At 38.4% G+C, this 27,254-nt stretch overlaps 2 protein-coding genes across 2 annotated transcripts in view; one reads left to right on the forward strand and one right to left on the reverse strand.

Moving 5' to 3' along the window:
• Window positions 1-5,517: 5,517 nt before the first annotated feature.
• The window catches only part of LOC146164923 (synapsin-2-like), a 46,294-nt gene continuing 24,557 nt past the window's right edge, over window positions 5,518-27,254 (reverse strand). The window contains exons 7-10 of the mRNA XM_083383225.1: window positions 10,030-10,235; window positions 7,832-8,009; window positions 6,216-6,373; window positions 5,518-5,865 (exon numbers count right to left, since the gene is read on the reverse strand). Of these exons, the coding sequence (XP_083239351.1) occupies window positions 5,589-5,865; window positions 6,216-6,373; window positions 7,832-8,009; window positions 10,030-10,235 (819 nt within the window). The 3' untranslated portion in view covers window positions 5,518-5,588. The remainder of the gene's footprint in view (window positions 5,866-6,215; window positions 6,374-7,831; window positions 8,010-10,029; window positions 10,236-27,254) is intronic.
• Window positions 13,107-19,085, forward strand: LOC146164924 (uncharacterized). Its single transcript, XM_083383224.1, has 7 exons — window positions 13,107-13,297; window positions 13,987-14,885; window positions 15,437-15,539; window positions 16,042-16,118; window positions 16,207-16,312; window positions 16,949-17,127; window positions 18,711-19,085. The coding sequence occupies exons 1-7, from the start codon at window positions 13,177-13,179 to the stop codon at window positions 18,882-18,884; spliced, it is 1,659 nt and encodes a 552-aa protein (XP_083239350.1). The 5' UTR covers window positions 13,107-13,176; the 3' UTR covers window positions 18,885-19,085.

The raw sequence follows: 27,254 nt of genomic DNA on the forward strand, positions 1-27,254 counted from the left end.
GGTCGACTAAACCTTACGTACATTGCAAGACTGGTCAACTTGTATATTGCACTCGCTAGTTCCTACTGCACACGAGCAGCATATAGGGTTTTGGCAAATCATTAGTTTACCAACAAGAGTTTCTTGGTTATAACTCGTTACTGTTTATTTAAGACTTTAATTTCAATATCCTGATAAATAGAAAACGATGTCACTGCATGTTAATATTGTTTATTGCACTTGAACGATTTTAAAGTTGCTGTTCAAGAAGATCTTCAGTTTCCTTGCATAAGCTTTGATTCGCCTGTAAATCAAAAAAAGCATATTTATTTTCACATATTAAAATAAAGCACTACTTACCCTTTTTGTTTTTCACTTTGTCCTTGATTAGACTGGAGAAACCTTGCAGCACAAAATTACCAACCCTACACACAAAGTGCAAGTGTGTGTGTAGGTGGCCCATATATACCTAAACCTAAACAGCCTGCACAAAGAGGGTTAAAACATACCTGTGGAAAAACAGAAGATAAAAAACGATGTTAAGAACCTGCGAATCTAAGTAACTGTGCTACATTCTACACCTGGCAAAAACTAAACTGGCAGAAGCGCATTATCCTATCAAACAAATCTGAACGAGCAACGTAAAGCGCGCTAATAGGTGGATTAGGCAGTGAACATATCAATTATAATCACCTCGTGAACAATTCGCAATTTCAGACATTGAGCTCGTTCCCGATAGTCACGTGACTTCCTCCTGGATGATCCAACTGAAAAGATAAAACGGGTAAATTAGGTTTTAAAACACTTCTAACGTTTGGTAGTAAACGTTACACGTTTGGCTCCATAATTTTGACAGAATTTATTATTCGTGTTCTAGTTCTGCTAAAAATGGCATTGCTTAGCCTTATATAAAAAGTAACCTACCAATCACGTGATATGGAGAAGGGGTTTAAGTTGGGTGCTGGAAATCCGTCAGGTGGCGGTAGAGAACAAATGATGAAGCCTTTCTGTAAAAACAATAACATTACTAGATGTTGTTTTAAAGGTGGACTCCAAAAGGGACAAAGAAACTTACCCCAGGATTTAAAGGTCTACTTTCACTTCCATTATCTTCTTCTCTTTTTTGCTTCTTGGCTTCTTACCTTGTCTTGCATTTGATGCTTTGGACTTGGTGGTGACACGTCGTAGCCTTATGCCTTATTGTATTTATTTAGGCGCAATTTTATCTTTTAACGCAAAAGCGAAGACGCGTACTCTAAGTCGCACTTTTACCTATCTTCTTTCATTTGGTCCTAATTTCTATAATTTTTCTCTAGAATTTGTTTACTGTCATTTAATTTGAAAAATACACATCACCCCATGAGTGTTCATTCAGTTAATGCCGGTTTAATATTGTTAATCTAATTTTGAATAATTTGGGAAACCTTTGCTGAATAAAATCGTTGTCTAAACTAAATTATCAATCATTCTAAAACGGACCTCAATTAACGCAATAATTTTGCTAACAGTTTATCCATCACTGCTGGGAAATCTAGGACACTAACCCATTATATCAACTTTAACTAAAAACCTAAAACCTAATATGGCTGTAGCGTAGTTTTTCTTGTATGTAATTTTTGGCATTAATATCGTCCTTAAGGGGTTGATATTACTCAGAGAAATGAATTTCGTCCAATAATGAACAGTCATTTACTGCTGGTCAACTTCGATTGAGGGATATATGCAACAAATAGCAAACTAAAGCGAAATGACTATTCTTAAACTGCGAAAACTAGTATAAATTCAAACGACTAGCGAACGGTGCGAAGCGAGTTAGTTGAAATTTAACGCATACAACGTCCGTTACATGTAACACGGCTCCTATTTTTACTCAAAACTCAGTCAAAAACCGTTTACGCGTGTTTACAAATCCGACCGCATAGACCGTGGCGTATCGAAATGCTTAATAAGAAGTCCGCTAATCAAGGGTGAAACACGAGAATTCTGTCCACATCATTTTTAAACCTAATTTGACAGTACTAGGCTATAAAATGACTCCAAAATGTCCGACAATCGAAGTTGACCCGCTAGGGCGCTACAGCCCGGAATAAAAATTTCTACCTCACTTGGATATATATGTGGAAAGGGTGGATGGAGTTGCTCTGGAATCCTTTCGTCATGTCGTAGGTGTGACGTGGAATTGGCGTATTGAGGCTGGATTTGAAATCTGCAGTAAAAATCATTTTTTAAAAGGGCATATTAGCCATATATAAACTTTCGGTTTGGATAAATATCATAAGCCCTTTTCTCATATTAGCCAGCACAACAAAATAAAAGTACATTGATTTAGATGAGTACGTCCCTGTCAAGTTTTTCAAACTAAATGAAAGAGCGGGTGCTCGCGAAAGAAGTAATACGCAAAAGGCAAGAGTTTGATAAAACCTAAAATGTCACAATCTATTTAGACTAAAGTCATTATTTGAAGGATCATCATTTAATTAGGCATTTTTTCAAGAAATATCATTTTTCTAACCGTTTAACTAATATATGCATAAATACGAGTTGTACGTTTAAAAAGCAGATTACACATTTTAACTAACCTGGTTGGATATCCTCTTTCTTATATGTGTTAGGCGCGTTCTGTTGCCAAGATGTCCTGTAGCATATCATGTGGCAAAGAATCCACCGTCTAAAGAAATACAGCAAAAATTAGCTAACCAGTTATTCACGAACTAAAACAAATAGAAAAGGCCAAGTGGGAAAACAAAGTTTAGAAGCGGAGTAAGAAGACTTAATTGGCATTATTTGTAGTAAAACAATAACCGGACTAAATACTATTCAGGGTCATTTTTCATCACATACTCTTGTAAAAGGATTTGTTCTATTTTTTGAATAAAAATAAATGGTCCTTTCGAGGGCAGTAAAAATGCCCACATGCGCCCAGTTTTATTTCTTAATCTTTTAAGCAAATTAAATTTTGTGTGGCTCTTTGGAAAAAGACCCAGTTAAGTCAAATGACTTTTTAATCAATTCGAATCAGTTCTATCATTGTAAAACTTAATTTCAAGCTAAAACAACTTTGACCTGTTTGACTGTTTGTGTTTATTACATTGTTACTTTTTTGCCAAAAAGGAAATAAATTCTTTGAAAGTAAAACATCATTTGCATGTAACTTTGTCCATTTAGAGAGAAATTGACCTCTTTTTTAGATCTGATTATAATGCAGTCATTTTACGCCATATCTTACTTGAAATTGCATCTTGCAGACCTGTCGTCTTCATCCTGTCCGCTTTTACATTCGATCTTCTTTGAAGAATCTTTGATAAAAATAAATGCGTTCAGGCATATGGGCAGTTAAAATATTCCACAGGATAAATATTCCAAAATTCGGGATATATATTCCAAGAAGTATTATTAGTAATGTTAAAATACACAAATTTTGACGATGGCAAACAAAACAACTAGTTTAAATACGATTTTAAGCAACGCGGAAATCTGCCTTCGAACTGATACTTCTGCGGCTAACATGTACGACATGATTAAAACTATCTTAAGCTCTAATCTTCCAAACTTCACTAATCTAATAATGTAAGTCTCTTTTTTACATAAGTGTAAAAGCTACCTTAATCAGATGTTAAAAGACCTATTTTTTTTAATATAATAACTGAACTTGTGGCTGCCGCGCGTTCGTAAGGATTTTAGAATTAACTTATGTTCTACTATTCTGCAACCGACTGCGTGGATAACTAAAAACTGCAATAGTGCTTGAAACAAATAACCTTTTCGTGTTCCCGCCAAATTAGCCTGCATTCCATGACGTTTTACATTAAAAATGCAATCAGCCTAAAGCAGGATTTTACGCGAAGCACAAACTAATTTCTTGCGGCACTTAATTAACGAACGTCTTATTCAGTTACCTTTTAGAGAAATAATTTGCCAGTGATCTTCCTTTCAAGCTTGTTACTTCACATTTGTTTATGTGGTTAGATTGCCTTGCTAACTATAAACGCCAGTACAGAACTGTATTGCACTTCCCAAAACTCCTGATTACCTAAAATTTGTTTTTCTCAGTTTGTTTTTGGACATTAACCACCTTTAAGTTTATGCTTACTTTTTATTTGATTGTCGGTTCATTTTAACTGTTTTGTTTTGCCACTTGTAAAATTCATGAACCCAGAAATAATTACACAGCTCCTGTGAAACCCCTCGTGGTTTATATTTTAGCATTATTGTTACATTGCTTTTATAACGAGTATATATGTATGCTGTATAACTACTACATTGAACGTGTCAAATTTTTGTTCGCTAAAACATTGAATGCTAACCTCAACTATTAGATAGGCTAATAGTGCTCAAACAAGGAATAAAACTAAAATCTGTCAAAGATGTATTTTACCCCTATTGCAGAATTATGGCTTTACTTTATTCTTACATGTTTTCCTGTCCTGGCCTAAAATAGCTCAGTTAATTCATAAATACCATCCAAATCTGAAAGGCCAACGACTGGTCCATTAACCATCCCAAACAATTAGAATTAGACTAGTTTCAAGTTTAACTATTAGCTAAAGTATTGTAATCTCCTCAAATAGAAACTCACGGTAAGCTATACAATCAACTCTTTTCCAACCGTCCTGTACTGCAGCAGCAATATAATAAAACAAACCAATGATGTATTTACATGTGGTCATGATTGCACGTGTTTGCGGCCCCTATATAACAACACACAATAACAAAGGAACGAAATATCAACAATAATTATGACGACGGCGTAGTGATTATCATGTACATTTACAGCCGGATGAAAAACGATTGTTATCACGAAAACAGTTATAGGAATGAAACAGAAAAAAACATACAATATTGTTTTAGTTTTTTCACACAAAGTATACAAAAAGGAATATAGTCAACATTAAAAATAATCACCATGCAGAAGCAACACCTATTTTGACGCGTTTAGTTTTCAAATATCGACCTTCAATAGTGATACTCACCAGCCAAGATTGTCAGTCAACATAAAACTGAACAAAACAAATGCAAAAAAAGCAAACGGCTATTTTTGTTGCGAAAACAATGAAACAGTTTCTCACAAATTGCTTTAAAATAGGAAACAGACGATATTAAATTTCAGAACAAAAATCATAACAACATAAAACAGGATATTAATTTATAGCGGTAGTAAAAACTTCTGCGATTTAAAATACACACAAAAAAACACGATTCACGTTTAGTCGACGACTTTATTCAAAAAGTACAAAACTTCGACTTCATCTTAAATAGCACACAAATAACTGTATAGTGTATATAATACTTAATAATTTTTAACTTTCACAATGTCTGTAATCATTAAATTGCAAATCTAAGTGATTCACCATATTTCTGAGCAAAAACACCTCTTTATGGTTTAAAATGGTAACATTTAATTTAAGGATAACGATGAATATATTTTTTGACATTGCTTTGTAATAAAAAAAACTTATGCTTACGCTTCTTTTTTGACACCTCCGCTTTGGAGGTTGCGCGATTACACTATCCACCTGTCGAACATTAATCATACTTCGTTTACCAAAAAACAAAACCACATTAAATAATATAAACAAACCGATATCAATAACAACCTAAATAAAAACACCTTAGTCGGAAAACAAGCTCGCGAACGACTGGCGGAGACTCCTAATCTTCTCAGCTTTACTTTCTTCATCCTCACTTATCGTTCCTGATCGAGAGCGTCGTCGCTCCCTGAGGCCACCTGGCGACGGTGGTTCGCTGGTGCACGAGTCCCGCTTGGTGGCGGTAGGGGACGGCGGTTCGGATCCGTTAATGCTGAGCGGGGCTGAAGGCGGGCAAGATGGCGGAGCAGAAACGTTTGAAGCCTTGTTGCCTTGGACGATTGGAAGTCGCGCCTGGGGCCTAAAACAAAAAAATAGGTGGTGCGGTTAATACTTTATCAACTGTCTGGCATAACTAAAAAGGAAAAAAGGGTTTGGTAATTACAAAGCCAAAATGGTCGAGAAGATCGACACCATCTTGATTTAGACGTTACTATTACTTTGGCTATATATCCAAGTATCGAAACAATTTTTGAAAACATTTTAGGTCAAGTAATAATTACATGTGGCCCAAGTTTAATGCAAGTTATTTGCAATTAAAAATAAAGACAAGGCATACTTGTCTAAATAACTTGCGTGCAAGTAAATCTATCGGCTTTATATATACTACAACAATGTTGCATGCATAAACCCTTAACGCTATTCACCGACCTTGGCGGCTGTCCGTGATGCATCCTCATGCTTCCTTGCTGGATTGTGTGATCATGTGGACGGATGCAGGCCGTCATCCTTTGCATCACAAGACTAGCCATCTGACGACGGTCGTCCTCTTGTCGTTCACCAACCAGTGGCATGCTACAGTCGGTCACCTGAAGGTATAAAGGTGTTTGTAGGTTTTAACTTTATTTACCTCTAAGCATGTTTCCAGCGAGAGGCAATTAGCAGAAATACTCTAGCAAAGCTAGTAATTTAAGTCAGACAACTTTTATAGATGTTAAAATAAATATATATTTCGCCGACAAAGGTATCGTCAGTATGTCTTAATTGGAATGAATAGTCCAATTAGGCAATATGGATGTCCGATACTTGGCATTATATTCCAATACCGGTGCCCGATATTTTGGACGAAAACGTATCGCCATCTAATCCGAAACCAAATGACGTCATTACGTGTTCAAACTAGTAAAAGAGATGAAAAGCGATTAAAGGAATTTTTCCAAGTCGTCAAAGTTTTCGTTTGGTCTAACAATTTTAATTGCATCCCGTTGTTAGCTTACCTTTTAAGGTAAATTTTGTGTGTTGGATCGAAAATAATCGCTCAAAATTCCTCTACTTATTTAATATCGGATCGGTACGGATACTAACTTAGTATCGGACGAGTTCCGATACTGTTACTTGGCATCGGGTAACGGATACGATTCTATGTTATCAGACATTCCTGTGTCCAATTTAGATCAGAGCTGTGCAAAATCGTAACGGTATGACTTGCTGAAAAGCTTGGAGAAACCAACACTGTGGAGATCTAACAATTTACATACAAGGCTAGGAACTAAATTTTGCTTTCAGTGGTTAAGGTGATATGGCATCTCTTGGTAAATTAATCCCATAAAGGTATATAACAGCAAAATAATCTAGCAAAGCTAGCAATTCAAAGCTAGCAAAATTTAAAAAGATATATATATATTTCGCCAACTAAGGCATCGTCAGTATATCTGAATAAAAACAAACGCAACAGTATAAGAGTTTAATCTTTAATGTTTCTGACTCATTCTTATACTGTTGCGTTTGTTTTTATTCAGATATACTGACGATGCCTTAGTTGGTGAAGTATATATATATCTTTTTAAGATCTGGTTAATGTGTCTGATCCGAATTGCTAGCTTTGCTAGATTATTTTGCTGTTACTGATCAGGAATTAAGGTCGACATTTATCTTGCAAGGGTCAAGGTGATTTCTATTATTCACATATTCAGTGCAACATAAAGGTATAAACTCACAGTTCACACACCAAAATGTGTTAATATGCTCTTCATTTATAGCCATCAAAGAAATCGGACGATTCAATAAATTACAGATAATTAAAACGTATTGAATGGTGAAAATCAATAAAGAGATATTCGAAACGTGTAAAATGCTATAGCTATTTCAGTGTGGGATTTAATATTTTTACTGCGTCAAACGTATTTAGATCGATGTACCCAAGCTAATATCACTTTTAGTCTCAGTCAATGCAATTGAAAGATGTTGCACAGACCTATGCGAAATTTCCTACGAAGCGTAGTTTGAGAACCTCCGATCAATTAGAATAACAAACAGACTCGGCGTACCTCGATAATGTAATCCCTTCCGTCCTTTCCGTGCACTGCGTTGACGGCGACGATGTCAAGTCCTCCAAACATCTCGCTGCAAGCGTCCACCCACAACTTGTGTCGTTCTGTGACCGCCACCTCCTCCAGCATTGCCGACCCCGTGTTGGCCTTCCAGTTCTTTGACACCGAGGTTCGTCTGTTAAAAAAGTTGTGTTTTACTTTTATGCTTGTTGTTTTTACCTTTGTTATATTTTTTAAAGAAGTCATTTATCGCACAAGAGTTCTTTCTGCATTGAAGTCGTCCACGTAACACATTGCTAGACGCGATAATGATTTTAAATGACTAGATTATAAATTTAATACAATTTTGTTCGGAACTTTAAGGGCGATACAATTTTAAGTTACGTAATATTTCTATTGAAGTGATTATTAGGCCTATACTGTGACTATAAAGTTGTAACAATCGAGTTTTTGGATTTGGAGAGCGTGTTTAATTTGTACATAGCTGAACTACAATTAAAGTGCCGGACTGGCATAAATAACTGTTTAAAACTGCCCCACATTGTAATTTAAACTTTGGCGCTGGGTTTAAGGGTTAGACTTATTTTACTTTAAACCAGTGGTTCTTAACCTATTTTTAGTCGCGCATCCCTTTGGTAATTTTCCCATGCTTCGCGCCCCCCTACAAAATGCAATTAGGCATTTTTTAATTAAATAACATTGAGACAAGTTGAACATAGTGAAGTGTTTTGTTGGTCGACAAATTGAGTTTTATTTGGTTGACTTGGCTAAACTGTAATTTAGGAGACTTCTTCGCATTAGGCACACAACAAATTGCTCGCGCTCGACACATTGATTTATACCAAGCTGATTTTGACACACGTGTTGTGAGGACATATGCTCCACAGTTGTGAGGCTGTGATGTCGAGCGCAAATAAAATTGTCAAACGCAAAAATAAAACATTGCGTTATCGTGTTTCAAAAGATGTGACGACAAAAATACAACGGCAATGTTGCAAAACCATTATAGATTTGCGCAAAAAAGCTCGAGTCCCCCTGTTGCTATAAGGCTGTTATCTTTATCAAACATGGATAAAAAATAGTTGGAAAGGGGGATAACTTTTATCGTTCATCTATAAGTTAGCAAAAATGTAATTAAATAGGACCGTTATATGTGATGTGAAAACATGCCATGGCACTCAAAAAAAGTTTTGTGTTAAAAAAGTTAGCAATAGTAATAAACGAAAAATTGGCGCGAAGCGCGAAAATATTTTGCAGTTTTAATGTTACAGTTGGCAAAAAAGCATAGTTTGTACAGCTGTAGGAGTGGTGCCCAACCCAAAGAAAACCAATAAATTACTGAAAAAAAACTAAATAATGAAGTAGACCTCGCGCCCCCCTAAAAATTGCTTGGCGCCCCCCCCCCCCCCTAGGGGGGGGCGCACCCTAAGGTTAAGAACCGCTGCTTTAAACGCTTACTAATTCACTACGTATATAGGAGCACATAATAATATTAATAAAAAAGTTTTCTATAATCAAGGTCAATAAAGTTCTTACAAAAATAGCCAGGTACCAAATTGGCTTCACGCGAAGTAGGCTAAATTGACAGGCAGGCTAATAAATATGCAGATCTTGGCCGGTTTTCCAAATTAAATTAGGATAGCGACGGTAATAACATGGCTAAGTTTAATAGCTCCCTTCGCAGGCGATATTTTTCTGGACTTGTCTTCCTTTCACAATATAATCAATATTTGGCCGAATTTAACAAGGCATTTAATATTATGCTGGCATGTTGTGCGCTTCATCTACGTTTGTTAAACAAAAATATTTTCCAAAGAAAAAAGGCTGCGCTGTAGTAGCAGCACTTCTTTTTTATTATAAAGGGTTTTAGAAGACGCGAGACTAGCCTTTTTAGTTAAATGAAAAATGATTATTAAAGAGCAAAGTTGGGTTAATTGTAATTTGTAATTGTTATTGGTGAATTTAATTAAACCATTTAAGGGAGTAATTGTAATTGTAATTGTAATTATAATTCAACGGAATGAATGTAATTGATCCAACTCTGTTACAGAGTATAGTGGTGTGCATGGCGAAAACATGCTCTAATTCGCAAAACGACCAGCGTTAAAGTTTTGCCTTTGCTTGAGGTAAATCAGGAAACACACAGGCTGCGCTTGCACCGCCCACAATCACATGTACATATTATAAAGCCTCACTTGTAAGTTCTGTAGTTTCCGCCGATCTTTTGCACGCGCAGGTCGTACTCGGCGTCGATAAACTTCTCGGCCACAACGTAGGTGTTGGCCAGCGCCGCCACGCTCACAACGTCCTGGAACTCGTAGTGGTTGTCCACCTTGAACTTGGCCATTCCGCGATGGGCGTGGCCGATCTTCAGCACCACGGGAAAATGCGATGAAGTGAGCTGAAGGGGAATAAAATGACTTTGGTTTAGACCAGGGGTCGCAAAACTACAGATATTTCTACATAGGTATGGCCGTAAGATTCTCTGTTTGTAATGGTAGAAATTTTTAAACTTAAATAAGATTTATAGAATACGTAATAAGAATATAAAAGCCCATGCAGAAGTACCGGTAGATATCATTTTAAACGTTTCGAAAAACTCTTTATTCATTTTCAACAAAGTGTTATTCAAAACGTTCCAAATGATATACCTACTTTGGTATGGGCTTTGATATTTTTACTACATCTTACTACAACCTCCAACCAGTATGCTCCAAAATTTATAGAATAATTGTAAACTATTTGATGTCTGAACCCTAACGGAGAGCATATTTTTTTGTTTTATTATGATTATTGTAACACCCAAAGGTGTGGGTTACATTGTCCGCAACTATGGACTATACGACAGTGGTATCAAACTTAACAGGTACCGCTGACATAATATACAGCGGGCCACACTAACGAAACTAAGAAACATAAATCGTTTTATAATCAATATAAGAATTTTGCACTAGGCCTAAAAAAATCTGAATCCGGCCCATGATTAAAAATTTTAATGGTTGTCCGGCCCGCGATGACCAGGCCTTAGAGTTGTTAACCGTCCTATATGAAATAAGTTTGGTGACCTCTGGCTTAGAAAGAGGTTTGTAAACAGTGGTGGGATTTAATATTTTTGTCAGCCGGTTCTATCACAAAAGTCATATATTTCGGCAGCAGTTCCATAAACAGGATGCAACCCCAGGTCGCAGCGAGAGTTGCGAACTGCGAACCGGCTTAATCTGATTACTGCTAACAGTCACAAAAAAAAAGCAGCAGTCGTCTCTTGACTTTGTTTTTACGCAACAATTAAATTTTCAGACAATCAATCACAAAAGTAAAATTACTACAATAATAAAGTTACGTGCGAACTTGACCATTGCACATTTTGAAAAAAAACACGTGAGCTCATTGGATCTCAAAAATCGGTGTCAGATAAGATGCAAAAATCCATTGACAGTAACCAGTTCATAAATATTGTGGGACGGTTCTATAGAACCGGCTGAATCCCACCACTGTTTGTAAGTATGTGTTACAGCGATGCAAATGACTGTTTTGACAGACCGAGATTGGCAAAAAATTAAAAAAAAAATTAAACTGCTTTGTTCAGCGAGGCAAAGACAAAATTGTTTCGACCTCTACTTCTCGACCAGTCAAGGGGTTGAAAGGAAGAGCCCATTAGGCATGAAACGTTAATATACAAATTAGAAAACTACGAAAAAATCAGAGTTGTCTAAAACCGAATCTATAGATTGCAGATACCCATATTTTGCAACCTCATTTCTCATGTGATTTAAAATGTTTTACCCTACGGCTATATACTTGCATGCCTGAGCATATAATTGTGCGTGGTATAGATTAACCCTTCATAATGCGTTTATACGACCTCAATAAAGTTTGTTGCGTTGCGTCACGGTAAATCGTCCCGTAAATAAATCACTACAGGGAAAACCCCTGTCTTAAATCGTTTCAGAGAGGTTTCAGACAATAACAATCTGTTTTTCGTCTTCGTACCATCTGTGGCTGGTCTGAAAATCGCAGATGTAGCAAAACTTAGGTCTTTTGCCCAGACAATGGCTCTTCTCCACATGAAAGATTCTGGAGTTCGTCTTCGGCAAACAAGTAAACAGCAGCTGTCGAAATCTGGTGATAAATCATAGCGGATTTTCCTCTAAACCTCGAGCGGACAAAATACGCAAAAAAACGACGAACGTGTGCAAAACACATACCGGACAAAAGATTTCTTGTGTAGTATTTTGCCCAACTCCCGCGCAAACCAGGCAATATAAGGCAATCGTAAACACCGAGCAGTCACGGGGTCACGGACCATGAGTTTTCTCCTCAACGGCGCGTAACGATGTGTCATGCTCGCCGAGACTGGCAATCACCTGCTGTAGCAGCTACGCGAGGCTTTTCTCCCTAATAACTGGTAACTGTACAAGGCTAACGGTCGACTGCAGTTGGCGCTGCATAAAGAGCAGCGGCGCTAGGGTGGAAGGCCTACATTGCTGAAGTGTTCGACTAGCAGGAAGTAACTTTCGAATGGGGCAAATAGACTCCTTTAATTGGTCACGTCCGTCGACGTCGCCTGTCTACGTGTATTGGCGTAACCCTTCCTGTCTTTGATGGAATGAGAAAGAAGTGACAGGAAAAAGTGTATTTAAGTCTATGGCAGTTGAGAGAAGTGACATTAACCGGCGATTTTGGCACCGAGGCTAGAAGTAGGCCTTTGCAGATTTAGTAGAAGCAAAATGACAACACTCGTTGTTTAATTGTTTCTGGTCGGTTACAATGTCAATTATCTGACTTGAGAATTTGTAGAAGGTTTTGATTAAGTTAGATTTCGGTCTTGATAAGCACTGCTTTTTTCACAGAAAATTTCGATGTAGTGAACTGCAGGTGACAAACTGTGGTTATTTTCTTGATACACGCAGCATTTTAATGTGAACGAGGAAGACTGTTGAATAATATGTATAAATCAAGTTTGACCACGTACCAGAGAAAGTTATTTAATGTCTTACCCAGATACACATTTCAAATGTTTAGTTTGAGAATACCATAGCTTTTTGATGGTGTAACCCCGATTGCATTCCAGTGCCTTCACGGCTAATAACGTTGGAGTACAATGTTTCGCAAAATCACTCTGTGACGCCATGCTGCGTAAAATATCGCCGTGTTGTAATAAGTAATAGTTTTTCTGACGTATATATCGCAGTATTTTGTAGTAGAATTTCGGCCTAAAATTACTGTGTTAATCTTTGGCGGCCACAAAATACATGGGATGCAGTCGGGATTGTAACGAGCAATGTTTTACAGGTTGTGCGTCTCCACCGTTTTTAGCAAGATTTAAATTAAAATAAGAACCGATGGAGGGGAAAATCTTGCTGCTTCTGGCGATCGTGGTTGTGGCGGTTGTCTTTCAACGAAGCGAAGCTTGCATGTGCCTGAGAGAACACGCTCAAATGGTTTACTGCAAGTCCGACTTCGGTAAGTTGTTCTCTTTGAAAGGTTGCGAGACCGAGCTATATACGCACGTTAGTAGAGTAACGCTGCCTAGGCCGCCTTAAGTTGTGTTGGGTGTAAATAGACGTGGCGCTGTCTGTCTGTGTACGGATTTGTTTGCTAAGATCGTGTGTACCTAAAACAAATGCGACCATGGGCTTTGATATTCTTATTACGTCTGACTACAACCTCCAACCATTATGCTCCAAAATGCGACCAAATTAGGAAGGCAACTTATATTTCCGAGACTTCACGATTGGGCATGGATCCTAAAGAGCTTGATTCTTGTTACACTAAAGTGCCAAAGTTCCCAATCATGACCCTAATATTTAATTTGCATTTAAGTTCTATTGTTTCGAGCGTTTTATGCTTTGCTAATCTCAAGCCCAGTGCAGATATACAAAAACTATACGTTTTGGAGCGATTTTTACGCCCGGCTCAGCTCAGCGCAGCTGTAGTGTAAAACGGGCCTTAAGAGAATGATGTTGCTTTAGTTTTTGACGAAATACATTTATCTTAAGAAATTATAAATGACTGACTTTGATTAAGACAGGAAATTAGAAAAAATATTTTCTCCCATTAAGAGTCGTTGTCCATTATTTACCTGCAAGGGCAAGGACATTTCTTCTTATCACACATTCATTTTACCACGTCTTTTCCCTTTTTATTTGCAGCTATTAAGGTGTACGTGAACAAGAGACAGTTCGGGCGTGTCATGAGCGACGGGACGTTCGTTCCAAGAAAACACCACAAAAAGGGAAAAGACAAGGATGACGACGAAGATGACGATGACGAAGATGAAGAGGAACAACACGGAGGAAAAGAGAAAACGCACGGAGCTGGAGGTTCGGAAGAGGAGCCGATTTTAAAAGACGAGGCGCCAGAGGGAGATGGGGAGAAGGCCGAAGTTCCAGCTCCAGTCGTTCACGAAGGGTCGCCAACTGCTGGCGCAACAGATGCAGAAGTTGATACTGACAACACTGACAATACTGGAAACAACACTGGAGATGCCAGTATCAATGGCAACACTGGAGATGCCAGTATCAATGGCAACGCTGGCAACACTGGCAACGCTGGCAGCACTGGCAGCACTGGCAACGCTGGCGACACTGGCAACGCTGGCGACGCTGGCAACACTGGCAACGCTGGCGACGCTGGCAACACTGGCAACGCTGGAAACGCTGGCAGCACTGGCAGCACTGGCAGCACTGGCAGCACTGGCAGCACTGGCAACGCTGGCGACGCTGGCGACGCTGGCAACGCTGATAGCGAGGTGGTTTCGCTCCCTGATAATGTACAGCCAAGTGAGGGGAAATCGCTCGGCGTTCAACCTATTGACACCCAAGAGGCCGAGGTGATTTTACCACCCGAGGACGATGGTCGGGAAATCACCTGGGCACGGCTGACCACCGGCGCCGGTGGACCAGAAGGCGTTCTGCTTAACGACCAGCCCGAACCAGAAGAACTGGTCCGACCAGAGCTGGTGCGCGTGGCTGCGGCCCACAGACCAAACTACATTTCCAGCTACGTGGGACCAGATGGAGCCATGCCGGGACACATTGCAGCCTTTAGAGTAGGTTCTGTTTCTTATATTCAACTTTAACATTTTTTTGTGTTTAGAGGAATGATCCTGAATTTAAGCCTGGTAATCATTCATTGCGCACGTTTTACAGTGCGCTTTTCAGGGGAGGCGTTGTATTTTTCTCGACTCTTTCAATCCACATGTCAGGACGGGCAAACGAAAAAATTACATCAGAGTTTAGAATACATCGATTTAAAATTGTTTTACTCCTATAGCTAGTGAACAATATTACTGTATAGAAATTATGGGTAAAACAATCTCGTCGGATTAAGTTGTTTCACTTTGCAAATCGGGTTTTATATGTTTTAAGGCGAGTATTTCTTTCTGGCCAGGAATTTGATAACCTTTCTTGCAACGAATTCATGGAAAAATTGACAAATCGCGCCATAAAAATTCTTCTAACAGTTTTCCGTTTAACTACATTAAATTACACCATCAGTCAAATGGAAATATTCGGGAACACCTTTATAGCTATTCGTGTCCTCGATGATAAATATTTCATAACCCGCCAAACCAATAACTGTTGTATTTTCTCTTTGAAGGGCATACGTGGCAAGCCGCTTGGACTTAGCAGCCGCGACGGACCACCATCTTACCCAGGAAGATATCAAAGAAGCTCTGGTTTTCCTGGAGACAGGGCCCCAGGTACCAATTCCCGCGTACACAAAATAAGCCGGCTAAAACGGCCCGTTTCAAAAACAGAAGTTTGTGGTAAAAACGAAACCGACTGCTAAGACACAACTATAAAATAAAAGCAAGCAAGACGAAAAATATAGTTGAGCTTGTAAAAAAATAATTTAGCAAAAATGGTACTTTGTTACCTTGTTGTGTTTCACACAAAAACAATTGATTAAGGCCTTCAGCTGCTTTAGTATCATCTAATTGTATTATTGTGAAGAAAACTACTCAAGCATATATCGTGTTGGTTGTTTTATCACTGACGTTGTTTTTTTAACTGAAGTTGTAAATCTATAAATTTTTAATGTTGCCATTTTATTAAACTTGACCACGCATATCTTGCTATACTCAAAACCAAATCCAGTAAATTTTAGTTATTCAATAAAAAACGCTTACTAACTGAACAAAATGACTCTCTATTTACATATTTACAAACAACAACTTATAAACACTCTGCGCATTAATGCAGGAAAGCGAAGAAGACCGCACCGGCTTGAAAAGCCGAGAGGGGTTGCCTATATCCGATACAACGTCGGAATATTGAAGGTAAGTTATCGATCGTATCCGCTTGTTTCTAAATGACATCGGTTTACGATTGACGTTTTGCAAGACCTTGCATTTTGGTATTACACAGGTTTTCAAAGGATCGGTCGTGAACGGCAGCAACTATATTTTTACACCTCCCCAATCCTCCATTTGTGGCTTAGATCTCAAGCGGGGATCCACATTGATATTGATGGGTAAGCAGCATCACAAGTGACTCCGTTTGAATGTTACAGTTGAGATATGCTCGGGTATAACATTCAAGCTGGCAGCGCGAATAGGGTATGGATGCAGTAAAAGCAAAAAGTCTCTGGTTACCGTCGTATTGCGTTGAACGTTTTAAAGGGTCATATCAAATGTCCTGTTGCTGGAATACATAAAATATTTATGGCTAGCGATATACGATTCTTGACATTTTATAACCAGACACCGATACCCGTCATTTTAGACAAAAATTATCGCGACCCGATCCAATACCAATGACGTCATAACTAGTCTCAAACAAACATAATAGAATAAGTTAAAACGTTTTAAGACAGTATTTTTTCTCATGTTATAAAGGGACATTTTGCTCTTTTTAAATAAAAAAAACTATAATTACCACGTGTTGTTAACCTTACGTGTTTTGAAAATTTACCTAAAGATAGAAATAGCTGTATTGAATGGCATTATGCCTAAAATACCAAAACTAATTTGGTATCCCATCGGCACCGACACCATCCTAGTATCGGGCGAGCATCGATACCACCACTTGGCGCCTGGTATCGGCTCCGATCCAATATTATCGGGCATCCCAATAGTCATGGCATTAATCTTTTTCTTTCAACGTTCAGGCAGGATGCGCGACGGGCGAATGCACATCAACCAGTGCAGCTTCAAGTTGGACACGAAGGCGCTGAAACCGGAAGAGGCGAGCAACTTGGGCGCCAACATGAACCACCGGTTCAAGCGCAGTTGCGGCGAGTGTACGGTCGACGTCTGCTTCAACGAACAGCACATTTGCGACGCGCAGGTTCGTTCTTCTGATTTTGTGCCTAAAGCAGGGGTGGGCAGCCTTTTTTAGTCTTCGGCCAAAACCCACTCAGAAAAGGTCGCAATGTATTTTTACTGATGTGTGTAGACTTTACGCATCTTATTATAACAACCGCAACGACTGCTGATCAGGGATAAAACTAGGGTATTTTACGATTAAAATGGCTCTAACTACATTTTTTACTCGACTCGATGCAGGAACAACATTTACGCAAGGCGCAAAAAATTTGCTTTACTTAGTTGAAATAGCGAAAAAATATGAGGAACAACCTCGTGCCCAGTTTGTAAAATAGGTCGCTGCTGGCCGTAGGTTGCTCACCTCAGGAATGTCTGATGCCGAATTTTATGCCGAAAGGCGTTCTTGTAAAATCGCGTTTGTCCGACCAGATACCGAAATACGGCGTACTAGGGATGTCCTTAACTTATTTTATTTTGCAAGCAATACCGGTATTTTGCCTAAAGGCTTGGAAGCTTTTTAGTAACTCTTTGACTGTGGAGCGTAATGGTTTGAGGTTGTAGTAAAACGTATAGTAAGAATACCAAAGCCCATTCTGCAGTAGGTAGCATTTTGAACGTTTTCGAATATCTCGATGTTGAAAATGAATAAAGATATACTCAAAATGTTAAAATAATACCTAATTCTGTGTATGGGTTTTGATAGTCCTACCACGTCTTTGACTGTTAATTTTCTATTTCAGAGAAATTTAGCTTGCGAAAACAATAAGGTGGCCGCCTTGCCTTTAAGAAGCGTGATTAGTGATTAGACTGATTACCTTCGATGTTTTTTATAGCATTGTCTTAAAAATATAACTTTCAAGGTACAAATCATTGCGTTGGATTGCAAACTTTAGCTGAAATGCCTATATTAAATCGGCATCGGATCGGCACCGATACCAGCGTAATATCGGACAAGTGCCGATACCGCCTCTTGGCACCGGATATCGGCTTCGAACCGATAATATGGACCATCCCTAGTAGCCACCTGACCTTAAAAGTATGTCAGGGTTGGCATTTTTTCGGGTATAATCAAGTTAGGCTTTCAACGCGAAGAGGGCATGTGTCTGACTAAAGCGAAACGTCTCTGGTTACCAGTGTTGCAAACAAGTCATTTTGAAATGACTTAAATCCAAGACAAGTCTTTCGCAAAAATAACAAGTCAAGTCCCAGTCCAAGTCAATAAGTCAATTTTAAGTCATGCCATTGACATAAAAGTAAACTGTTAAACTATTAAAGTAAAAACACTTGATTTAATCCTGAGTTATTTGACACAGTGACTTAAGTCCAAGTCAAGTCATTTGTCCAAAAGAATTAAGTCAAATCAAGACATTTGTCCAAAAGACTTAAGTCAAGTCAAGTCATTTTGGTCAAAAGACTTAAGTCAAGTCATTTTGGTCAAAAGACTTAAGTCATGTCATTTTAAAACAGTGACTTGAGTGCACTTAAGTCAAGTCAATGACATCATTACAACACTGATGGTTACCGTCGTATAAAACGTTAAACTTTTAAGTTAAAGTCAATCCAAGAAAAATACATCCAACCAATGTGCGCGATATTTTTTTTCAGCTTGCTCCTACATCAACTTGTATCTGGCGTAACCTTGCCACCGTGATGCAGCCCCGTGCCAGTCTGTTCGCCTGCTACGCACGCAAAAGCAACCCGGGGGTGTGCGGCTGGCACAACGAGAGGGACGAAGCCATGACGCCCCAGGACCTGGATCCACACAGAGAGGAACCATGAACGAACTGACCCTGCTGCTGCTGCTTTTTCTTCTGATATTATATACTTGCGATAGCGTTTGTTCGCCAGAATTTCTTTGCGTTTGTTTATGGGATTTTTCGCACCACCACTGCCCTGCTTTTCTTCCGTTTCTTTTTGCGCTTTTCTCTATAGCAGCATTTCTGTAAACACAAGCCGCCTAACCTTTGTTGCAAGCCCTATTTTCTTATTTGCTTCCAACTTTGTAAGAAATTTTTTTTTGCTTTCCACTTTGTAAGAAATAACCGTAAAACAAAAGAGTGCTGTGCCACTGCAAGACCGAGCTAGCCTATAATCGTGGTTGGGCGAAATGTGTGTTATTTTCGAACACAATCTATGTTGTTTTCAGCATACTGTCGAACAAAATATCTAGTATATTATACATATGACTTGATATTCCACAATGCTCAGATGTTTACGATTAAACTGAAATACTGAGATTTGCAATTACGAATGAAATACGTCATGTGCGCATCTTAGCGCCATTTTTCTACTCGGTATTTTCATTTTAAACCAAATGGAATTGTGTTAACCACAGATATTGCATTTAGCTGCCATTCTGCCATGAATATAAAAATACCAACTTTGGTTACTTGTTTTAAGTAAGCCAAGTTAATAAACATACATCAGCCAATGTGACTCGCTGTACAGTATTCAGTGGTGTGGATACCATTAATTTTAATTTCAAGGTGTACAAAGGCAGTGCCATAGTTTGTATTTTTTGTAAGATATTTTAATAAACGAAAAAATGTGTAAGTGTACATAACAACCACTGTAAGCCTTCATTATTTACATTTTGCGGACATTAGACAGTGCCGTTCAAACCGGCGTGTGCGGCCACCTGGAAATGGGTTTCAAGGTGTTCGCTCAATTTTTAACTTTATTGACTAAACAAATTCGTAGCACATTATTCTCAAGGAGTTTCAGTGATGAAGAAAGGTAGTTTAATGGTGAAAATAACGGCCCAAATAGACGTTAAAAGCGACATGCTTTATTTTCAAACGTTTCGGCAAATTCTAATGCCATCATCAGTGATGTCGCTTTTAACGTCTATTTGGGCCGTTATTTTCACCATGAAACTTATGAACAGGTCCGTATATAGTGTTCTAAAGAGGTAGTTTGTTTTTTAATTTTTGCGTACTTATTGTATCGTGCTTTCCGAAATGTTTTGTGTTAAATAAATGAATAATATACTCCACGATTTCAATAAAAGAAAATGGCTTCGCTATATAAAAATAAATTTGATAACCACTACATTACAGAGATCAAAATATTTTTAATCTAAAATAAGGGATGCTGGGTCAAGATTATCGACATATTTGTCAAAAACAGACACGACCATGTGATCAAATACTATACTGCTTGATCGTTAGAGAAAATCGGTAAAGTTAAAAGATGATGCTATTAAACAGTTGGCATTTAACCGGTGCTTGCGGAACAAATGAAGGTCACCTATTTATCGGTACAAAATTTTAAAACAATTGCAGCAACAAGTCTTTAGAGAAAGATTAAACTAAGTGCGGAACTTAATAAACGTAAAATTAGTTTGTTTGAATGGTATGTGATAAATATATTTCGCTACGAAAAGCATCATCAGTATCTAAAAACATAACACAACATAAATCAAGATGCACGCTAATAAAAACTCGCACCTATTAACTGTTCTATGCAAGTGGTGCACTGCAACTGCTGCAACTAAATGGCGATACAGTCAGTAAAATGACGTCACAACTGATGAAAAAATGACGTAACAAGTGATATTGCAACCAGAATCGTTTGTTTTCATCATTCGGATTAAGGGAGATTATGCTGTTCGAAAAAAAAATCTGACCAACAAGTCCTTAGGTTTTATAAGTCAGAAAGCAACACAATATATGCATATAAATGTTTCTAGTCGAAAGTAAAATGCCTCTTTTTGCATTAATAAATTGAATACGGCAACAAGACTGCGCGTGCCGCTTACCAAAACAAATGGCTTATCGTAAAATCGCTTTACATCAAAATCCCGCGTATCGTAATTTGTCGTGACCAAAACAAAGATCTAAATCGCCCGGCAAAGCAAACGTTTTAAACCGGAAGGAACAACAAGCACTTAAAATAACGGATCGCCTGTCGTTACGTCATGCTAAGGTCAGTGATCAACCGGCGATTTGGTCGTGGAAGAATTTGCCGGTTGACGACCGCTCAATTTTTTTGTGTTTTTAAGCGCAACTACGTCACGGACAATAATACATCTTCCATGTGCGCGCGTGTTTGGACAACAGTACAGGTTCGGTGCCCGGCAGAACAGGGTAAGATCGGGTTATCCGACAAGCCGCAGACAGGGTTGATAGACCCCTCTCCCAAGTAACACGCACTTCCAACTACGCCGTTCGTAAAGTAACACTCGAAATTTAAGAAGAAAACTCGAGCAGTTTTACAAAAAGAATAATTATCTTAACTGTAAAACAAGTAGGGTGGTAAAAACGACTTTCCTGTTAAAAAACTTTTTTTTTTTGAAAACTACATTTTTAATTGTAAAATATGTGTAAAAAATATAGTTTGGCTTCAGTCAACACTGAAATAAAATTAAAGACTGCAAATATTTCATCTAAGTGTGTAAAAAGCACAGTTGGAACAAAAGTAGGATACAAATGTCCTTTTTGAGTTTTTTTTTCGTTAATTAAATTTATAAGACCTTTCGTTCCCCCAACCCACTTTAAAAAAACAATGGTCACTGCTTTTTGTTGAGAAAATAATAATCTTTTTTTTTGTTAATATCGTGATCTAAGCCTGATCTATAACATTTCTCGTTGTTCATCATTTAAACATGTAGAAAGATCCAAACAAAACCACAAAGTTTATAAAAAAGATCCAAAATTTGAATAACATTCAAAGTAGTACTGATGATGCCAATTTGCGTAACTATAGTATTCTGTTTTGTTAAATCAAGTTGTTTTGGATCTTTTTATCACATTTGTGGTTTAATTTAAATCATTGCTTTCTGTTTCTTAAAATTTATCTTTAAAAAGTCATTATTCAATAGACGCACCTATTATGATCGCCCGCGTGTTACTTTGGGAACGGCGTAAATAGCACCCCGAAGCGCGCTAACCCCTTAATCCAGCCCTTATGTGATGGATGAGGCTTACCCGGGTGTTCTTTGACGTTTTCCAGTCAAAACAGCGATTTAGAAGGGTTCGAAACAGGATTGATAGCTCAGATAGGCGCTTATCGGCAGTCTACAGCGTTTACAGATGGGAGTCGGACGCAACGAGAAAAGGCCACCTTGAGCAAGGTGTGTCTCACGGTTTAACAAGGGTGCTCTATTTCGCCTATACGTCACTGAGTTATATGTTTACTGACGTAAGCGCGTCCAAAATCGAGCATTTGCTCATTGGACTCAACGAAGGTAACAACGATTCTGTTTTGCCGGGGCTTCGCTCTTATCATTATGATGGAAAACTTTAGCGGCAGAGAAGCGATTGCGAATCTTTGGCAACTTCAAACGCTCGTTTTGCTCTTTTGCGGTTTCTTGGCGAAAACACGAATAAAGCTTAATTGCGGGCCGCAAATTATCGGCGCTCGTTTGCGAAGAGCGAAAGGTCGGGCTTATCGAAATTGCCCAAACGCAACTGGCTCAAAAACAAAGTCATTATGGGCTGAATGTAAATAGAACCTTAAGCGAAAAGGTTTTGGTTCTAGTCTCAAACGTATTGGTATTGGGCGGGTTGTGTACGCAATTCTTCTAACTAGAAGTTGGTGTACCTCAGAAACAAAGCCTTTGGGGCCTGAATGAACAAAACAGTGTCATTCACAAAATAATGTTCAAAAGTTTTCGCAATGAAGTTTTTGGTATAATTTTGTAAGCACGCGGAAGTTAGAAACACATAAATCTGTAAGGACTGGGTGAAATGAAAAGTCTTTTTGCAAAAATGCATTTTAAAGCTTACGTATAGGTGTATGTTTTGACACGGTTGTTCTCACGAGAAATTCAGCAACTGATGTAGCTCAAGCAAAAGGCAATAAAACACTAAATTAACAAAAAATAACCTTGACATAAAATACGTTTGAAAAGCCTTCACGTGGGCGTATTTTGAACATATTTGTGCTCACGAAAGAGCAATTTTTTCAAGCGTTTTAAAAAGGAATATTTGCCAAATGACAAGGCCGGTATTGTCTCAACGCGAGCGACACCATCGCGTGACAATTAGGTACCTTTTCTCGTCGTGAATAAGCGGCGAAAAACCTTAGCCGTCCCCATGGTAGTCACCGCAAAATATTTGGTCAACAGATACACCGGAAATTTTACAAGTTTACCTCATGATATTGCAATACGACTGCTGTAGAGCAGTGTTTCCGTATTTGGAAATTGGCATTTTACACTATTGTGTAAATGCACTTATTTTATAGGTCTAGTTTGCTTTAATATTCGATACAAAAAAGCTTTATATATTATAGAATCATGTGTTTGCATTCGCATGGCAAAAAAGTTGGGCAACATATAAACCGGAAAGTGTACAAGTGTACATGATGATATTGCAATAAGTCTGCCGTAGCATAAAGTACTTCCGTATTAGGAAAGTGACATTTAAGATCATTGTATAAAGGTCTTTTCCTTTATATTATCAGACTATTTTGCTTTAATATGCGATATAAAAAATCTTATTATAGATTGGTATGTTTGCACTAGTATAACTGATTCAACGCTGCACTTTAATGACCTCGCGTATAAACGCTTTTATCGGCCGTAAAAACGACAAATTCTCCCCGTCGTCGGGTCGTTATCAACATGTGTATTGCCTTCCCGACCCAGTCTGCTTTGGTAACGGCTTACAGGGCTCCGCAAACGCGTCTCTATAAATACCAGACTGCATCATGCGCAAGCGAACATGTTTGCCTATCGGTAAATTCATTCCCACACCAAATCCCAGCCAATGTGCGGTTGTGTTAGCCGTCTGTTTGCGTCTGAACTGCGGGCTTCGAGAAAATGACCATATAAGGCAGGCAATAGGCTGTGACGTAAAGGTAAAACGGCTAAGGCCACTTTTGGCATTACGAGCTTCATACTGCTAGCGCGGAACAATGCCATGCGATGGCGTGTTTTGGTGGATCGCATTATTTACAACTATAGGCGCAGCTAAAAATAGCCGTGCGCTAAGGTTTGTTCAAGGTGTGACGTCACGAATAATGAACCGCTTGATATTTGGAGTACAATATTAAGGGTACAGCGGGAATGCTATACCCACTGACTTATACACGGAATAGATGGGCAATAATGCACACACTGCGGTCCGTAGCATATGAAGTCCGCAGAGGATATTCAGCGGTCGGCGGGTGGAAATTGATTAAGGAATATATTGGGAACAACACGGATTTCTATTTAGCTAAAACATCTGTCACTGTCAAACAAAGTAATGTTTATGGGCGCTAACAATATTGAGTTGAATTTTGGAGCATAATGGTTTGGGGTTGTAGCAAGACGTAGTAAGAATATCAAAGCTAATACAGAAGTAGGTATAATTTTGAACGTTTCGAATATCTCTTTATTCATTTTTCCAGACTTTGGTATTCTTACTACGTGTTAAGTTGAATGTTTTGACGTAAAACAGCCTCATAATGTTTTATATAATTTTGGATTTGTGATAAAAAATCTTTTAACTCGTAAACCATGTACGCATTTACGGTCAGAGAAGTGCCTAAATATTACTTATAATGTAGACGTATCTAATGGTCAATAGATCGGCCTGTACATGAACTTTCAAACGAGACGCAAACGCTGACGAAAATTCACATTATCCTTCCTCTTTACGCAGGCGTAGTTGACCTTCTCGTTATTGAAAAGGGGCTGAATGAAAGTACGTCAGATTAACGCTCCGTTAGCGACGCAAAAGCAAATTGACGTCTCTCAGCGCCGTATTTGCGCTTCTCCGCGGGGAATGTATACTAGTCAAGACGCAAAGGCACCGGCACGCAAATAGCATTGGTTTAATATTGGATGTGACTCGTTCTAACGTTGTGTGAAGACGCGACGTCGCTTATACGAACTTAGGCAATTTCCATAAATGCCGAATCGTCGGCCCAGCGACGAACAATGGTGCCCAAGCAGCAGTGTTTCCGCGATTGCGTCACGCGCGTTAGGGCAATTGTGACGTAACGATTTGCAAGGTGCGTAGGGAAATATGATAGTTTGATTGACATCTGCGGTGTACGTGTCTAAGTCTCGCGTTAGAACTCCAGGGGTCACAGGCATTGGAGCGTCGTTTCTCAAGGTCGTTAAAAAACTCTGATAAATTAAAAACAACAGGCCACGAAACATTAAAATTAAAAAAAAAAATTTTTTTTCTATTCTTAGTTTATTATTTAGGAAAGTTGTGCGAAAGCATGTCAACATTAAACTACATTTTCGCAAGAACTGTTTTATTTCTGCTTTTAAATTTTGTGTCCGAAATTTACGTCTACAACTCACTTATGGTCATTTATGATTATAACCTCAGTACAAATCAGAATTGAAATAAAATGAGCAGAATCAATGATGTATTATTGTGCAAACTTCAATATAACTAACATGCAGAACCACAAACGATAGCACAGAATCTCTAACACCTCAAAAATTACCTTTAGAAATAAAACACATGGTTAAGATAAATACTGGCAAGACAAGACCTAAAATTATTTAGTCAAATTGGCAAACTTGAAACCCAAGTAAATCTTAACCAAATGCAAGAAAGCTGGTACACATTAAGTTGCTGAAATTTCGTATTTACAAACCCAAGTCGTTTATTCGCATATTGACAGTAAATTGACCTAAACTTCAGCCTTTGTGTTGAAAAAACTCGCGAAACATCAGAGCATCAGCAATCTTTCCCTCACATTCCTGATTTAGGGCGGAGATTTGATACGTCAATGCAACATGTTCGTGGCTGAGGTAGGCGCAAATTATATAGGGGTGTCCGGTACGGCCAAAGCAAACAACAGGCCATTATAGTAATTCGCTTCACACTTGGGACGGCGTCATAGCGTTCGCAGAAGTCGTTTCAACTCGCCGTTATCTCTATTTCTAAGCGGATATTCCGATTTAAGGTTCCTGGTTATGGTCACCGCCTAAATATAGCGTAAAGACAACAGGGATTCGGTACAATTTGGTGACAAGGGCTGAAATAGGAGAAATTGCAGGTGTGAAGCAATACAAAGTATCACCTTGTCGTCAGAACAAAAAAATCTTTTCACTTGTAAATCTCATTTTGTGTTTAACCGTTACGAATATTGTACAGAGCAAGCAAAATATATACAACGCGAGCACCACATGTAAAGAGCCACGAAACCTATTCTTTATTTTTTATCGATGTTGTACACATAATTTTAAATATTTTCCCATACCAATATATTCGATGTTTGGCCAAAAAAAGACCCTTTGGAACCGTAGAGAGGTTGCAGGTTAAAGGAAATCAACATAACCTGTAAGCATTTTTTTGCACGACTAACAAGGCAACGTTAAATATTTATGGCGCAAAAATATTTATTTGTTGCTGAACAGTGTGTAGCAGCCGAATGCACGGGTGGTAGTGTGGTGGCCCTTAATGTGTAGTGCACACATAACGTTCAGGGAATACAAAATAAACGTTATTTTGTCCATAAATTTCACTATGACAAATACCTCCCATTGCCCTCTTATCTCAATGCAAATGACTTATGGCCGTCCGGTATGCACAAACCGCTTTAAAACATGCATTAATAATGTTCATTCTATCGCACAACAACATTTCAAAACAGCATAAAAACCAAAAGTTTTTGTCTCGAATTGTTTATGAACTGTTCGCAATATTTCTATCTCAGGCGGCAATCTTCTACAGATTTTTACGAGATTTCGTGTTTGAGTAAGTGTCAAGCAAATAAGGAAGCGTGTTACAATTTCTTATCAACACTTTTAGCATGTAAATCAGAAGCGGCTTCGGACTGACAGTGAATTAAAAGAGTGGCCTTTATGAAAATTCATGGTGAAACCGTGCGTAATTTTCCAAAAAATTTAGTTTAACTTGTCGCATTCCGAACTCGTGGTTAAACGTATGAACGATATTTTGTAAGGTGTTTGATAGGCCGAAAGGGCCTCTTAAATATCTGCATCTGTCCTTCAAAACATGAAGTCTACTTGCAACTATAGCAGAATGTTAATTTTTACCCACTCGGATGAACTAGTTGCGGTCTCAATTTCTTACGCCTCTAAATAAAGAAATCGTAACTTGAACAGAAAACGCTGTAGCCTATGGCATTTAAACTGCAAAGATACAGGACACAGTGTAGTATTATGTACTGGGCTATACGTGACAGTCTATGCAGCGAGCAAATCATATGTTTTTATTCAAACTCCTTATT

The sequence above is a fragment of the Ascidiella aspersa genome, chromosome 2 (genome assembly GCF_963924565.1).
Source record: "Ascidiella aspersa chromosome 2, kaAscAspe10.2, whole genome shotgun sequence".
Taxonomy (NCBI): domain Eukaryota; kingdom Metazoa; phylum Chordata; class Ascidiacea; order Phlebobranchia; family Ascidiidae; genus Ascidiella; species Ascidiella aspersa.

Coding starts and splice junctions, on each gene's coding strand:
- LOC146164924 (XM_083383224.1), top strand. CDS start 13,177: ATGGAGGGGAAAATCTTGCTGCTTCTGGCGATCGTGGTTGTGGCGGTT. Junction 13,298..13,986: donor TTACTGCAAGTCCGACTTCG/GTAAGTTGTTCT, acceptor TTTTATTTGCAG/CTATTAAGGTGTACGTGAAC. Junction 16,119..16,206: donor ACAACGTCGGAATATTGAAG/GTAAGTTATCGA, acceptor GGTATTACACAG/GTTTTCAAAGGATCGGTCGT.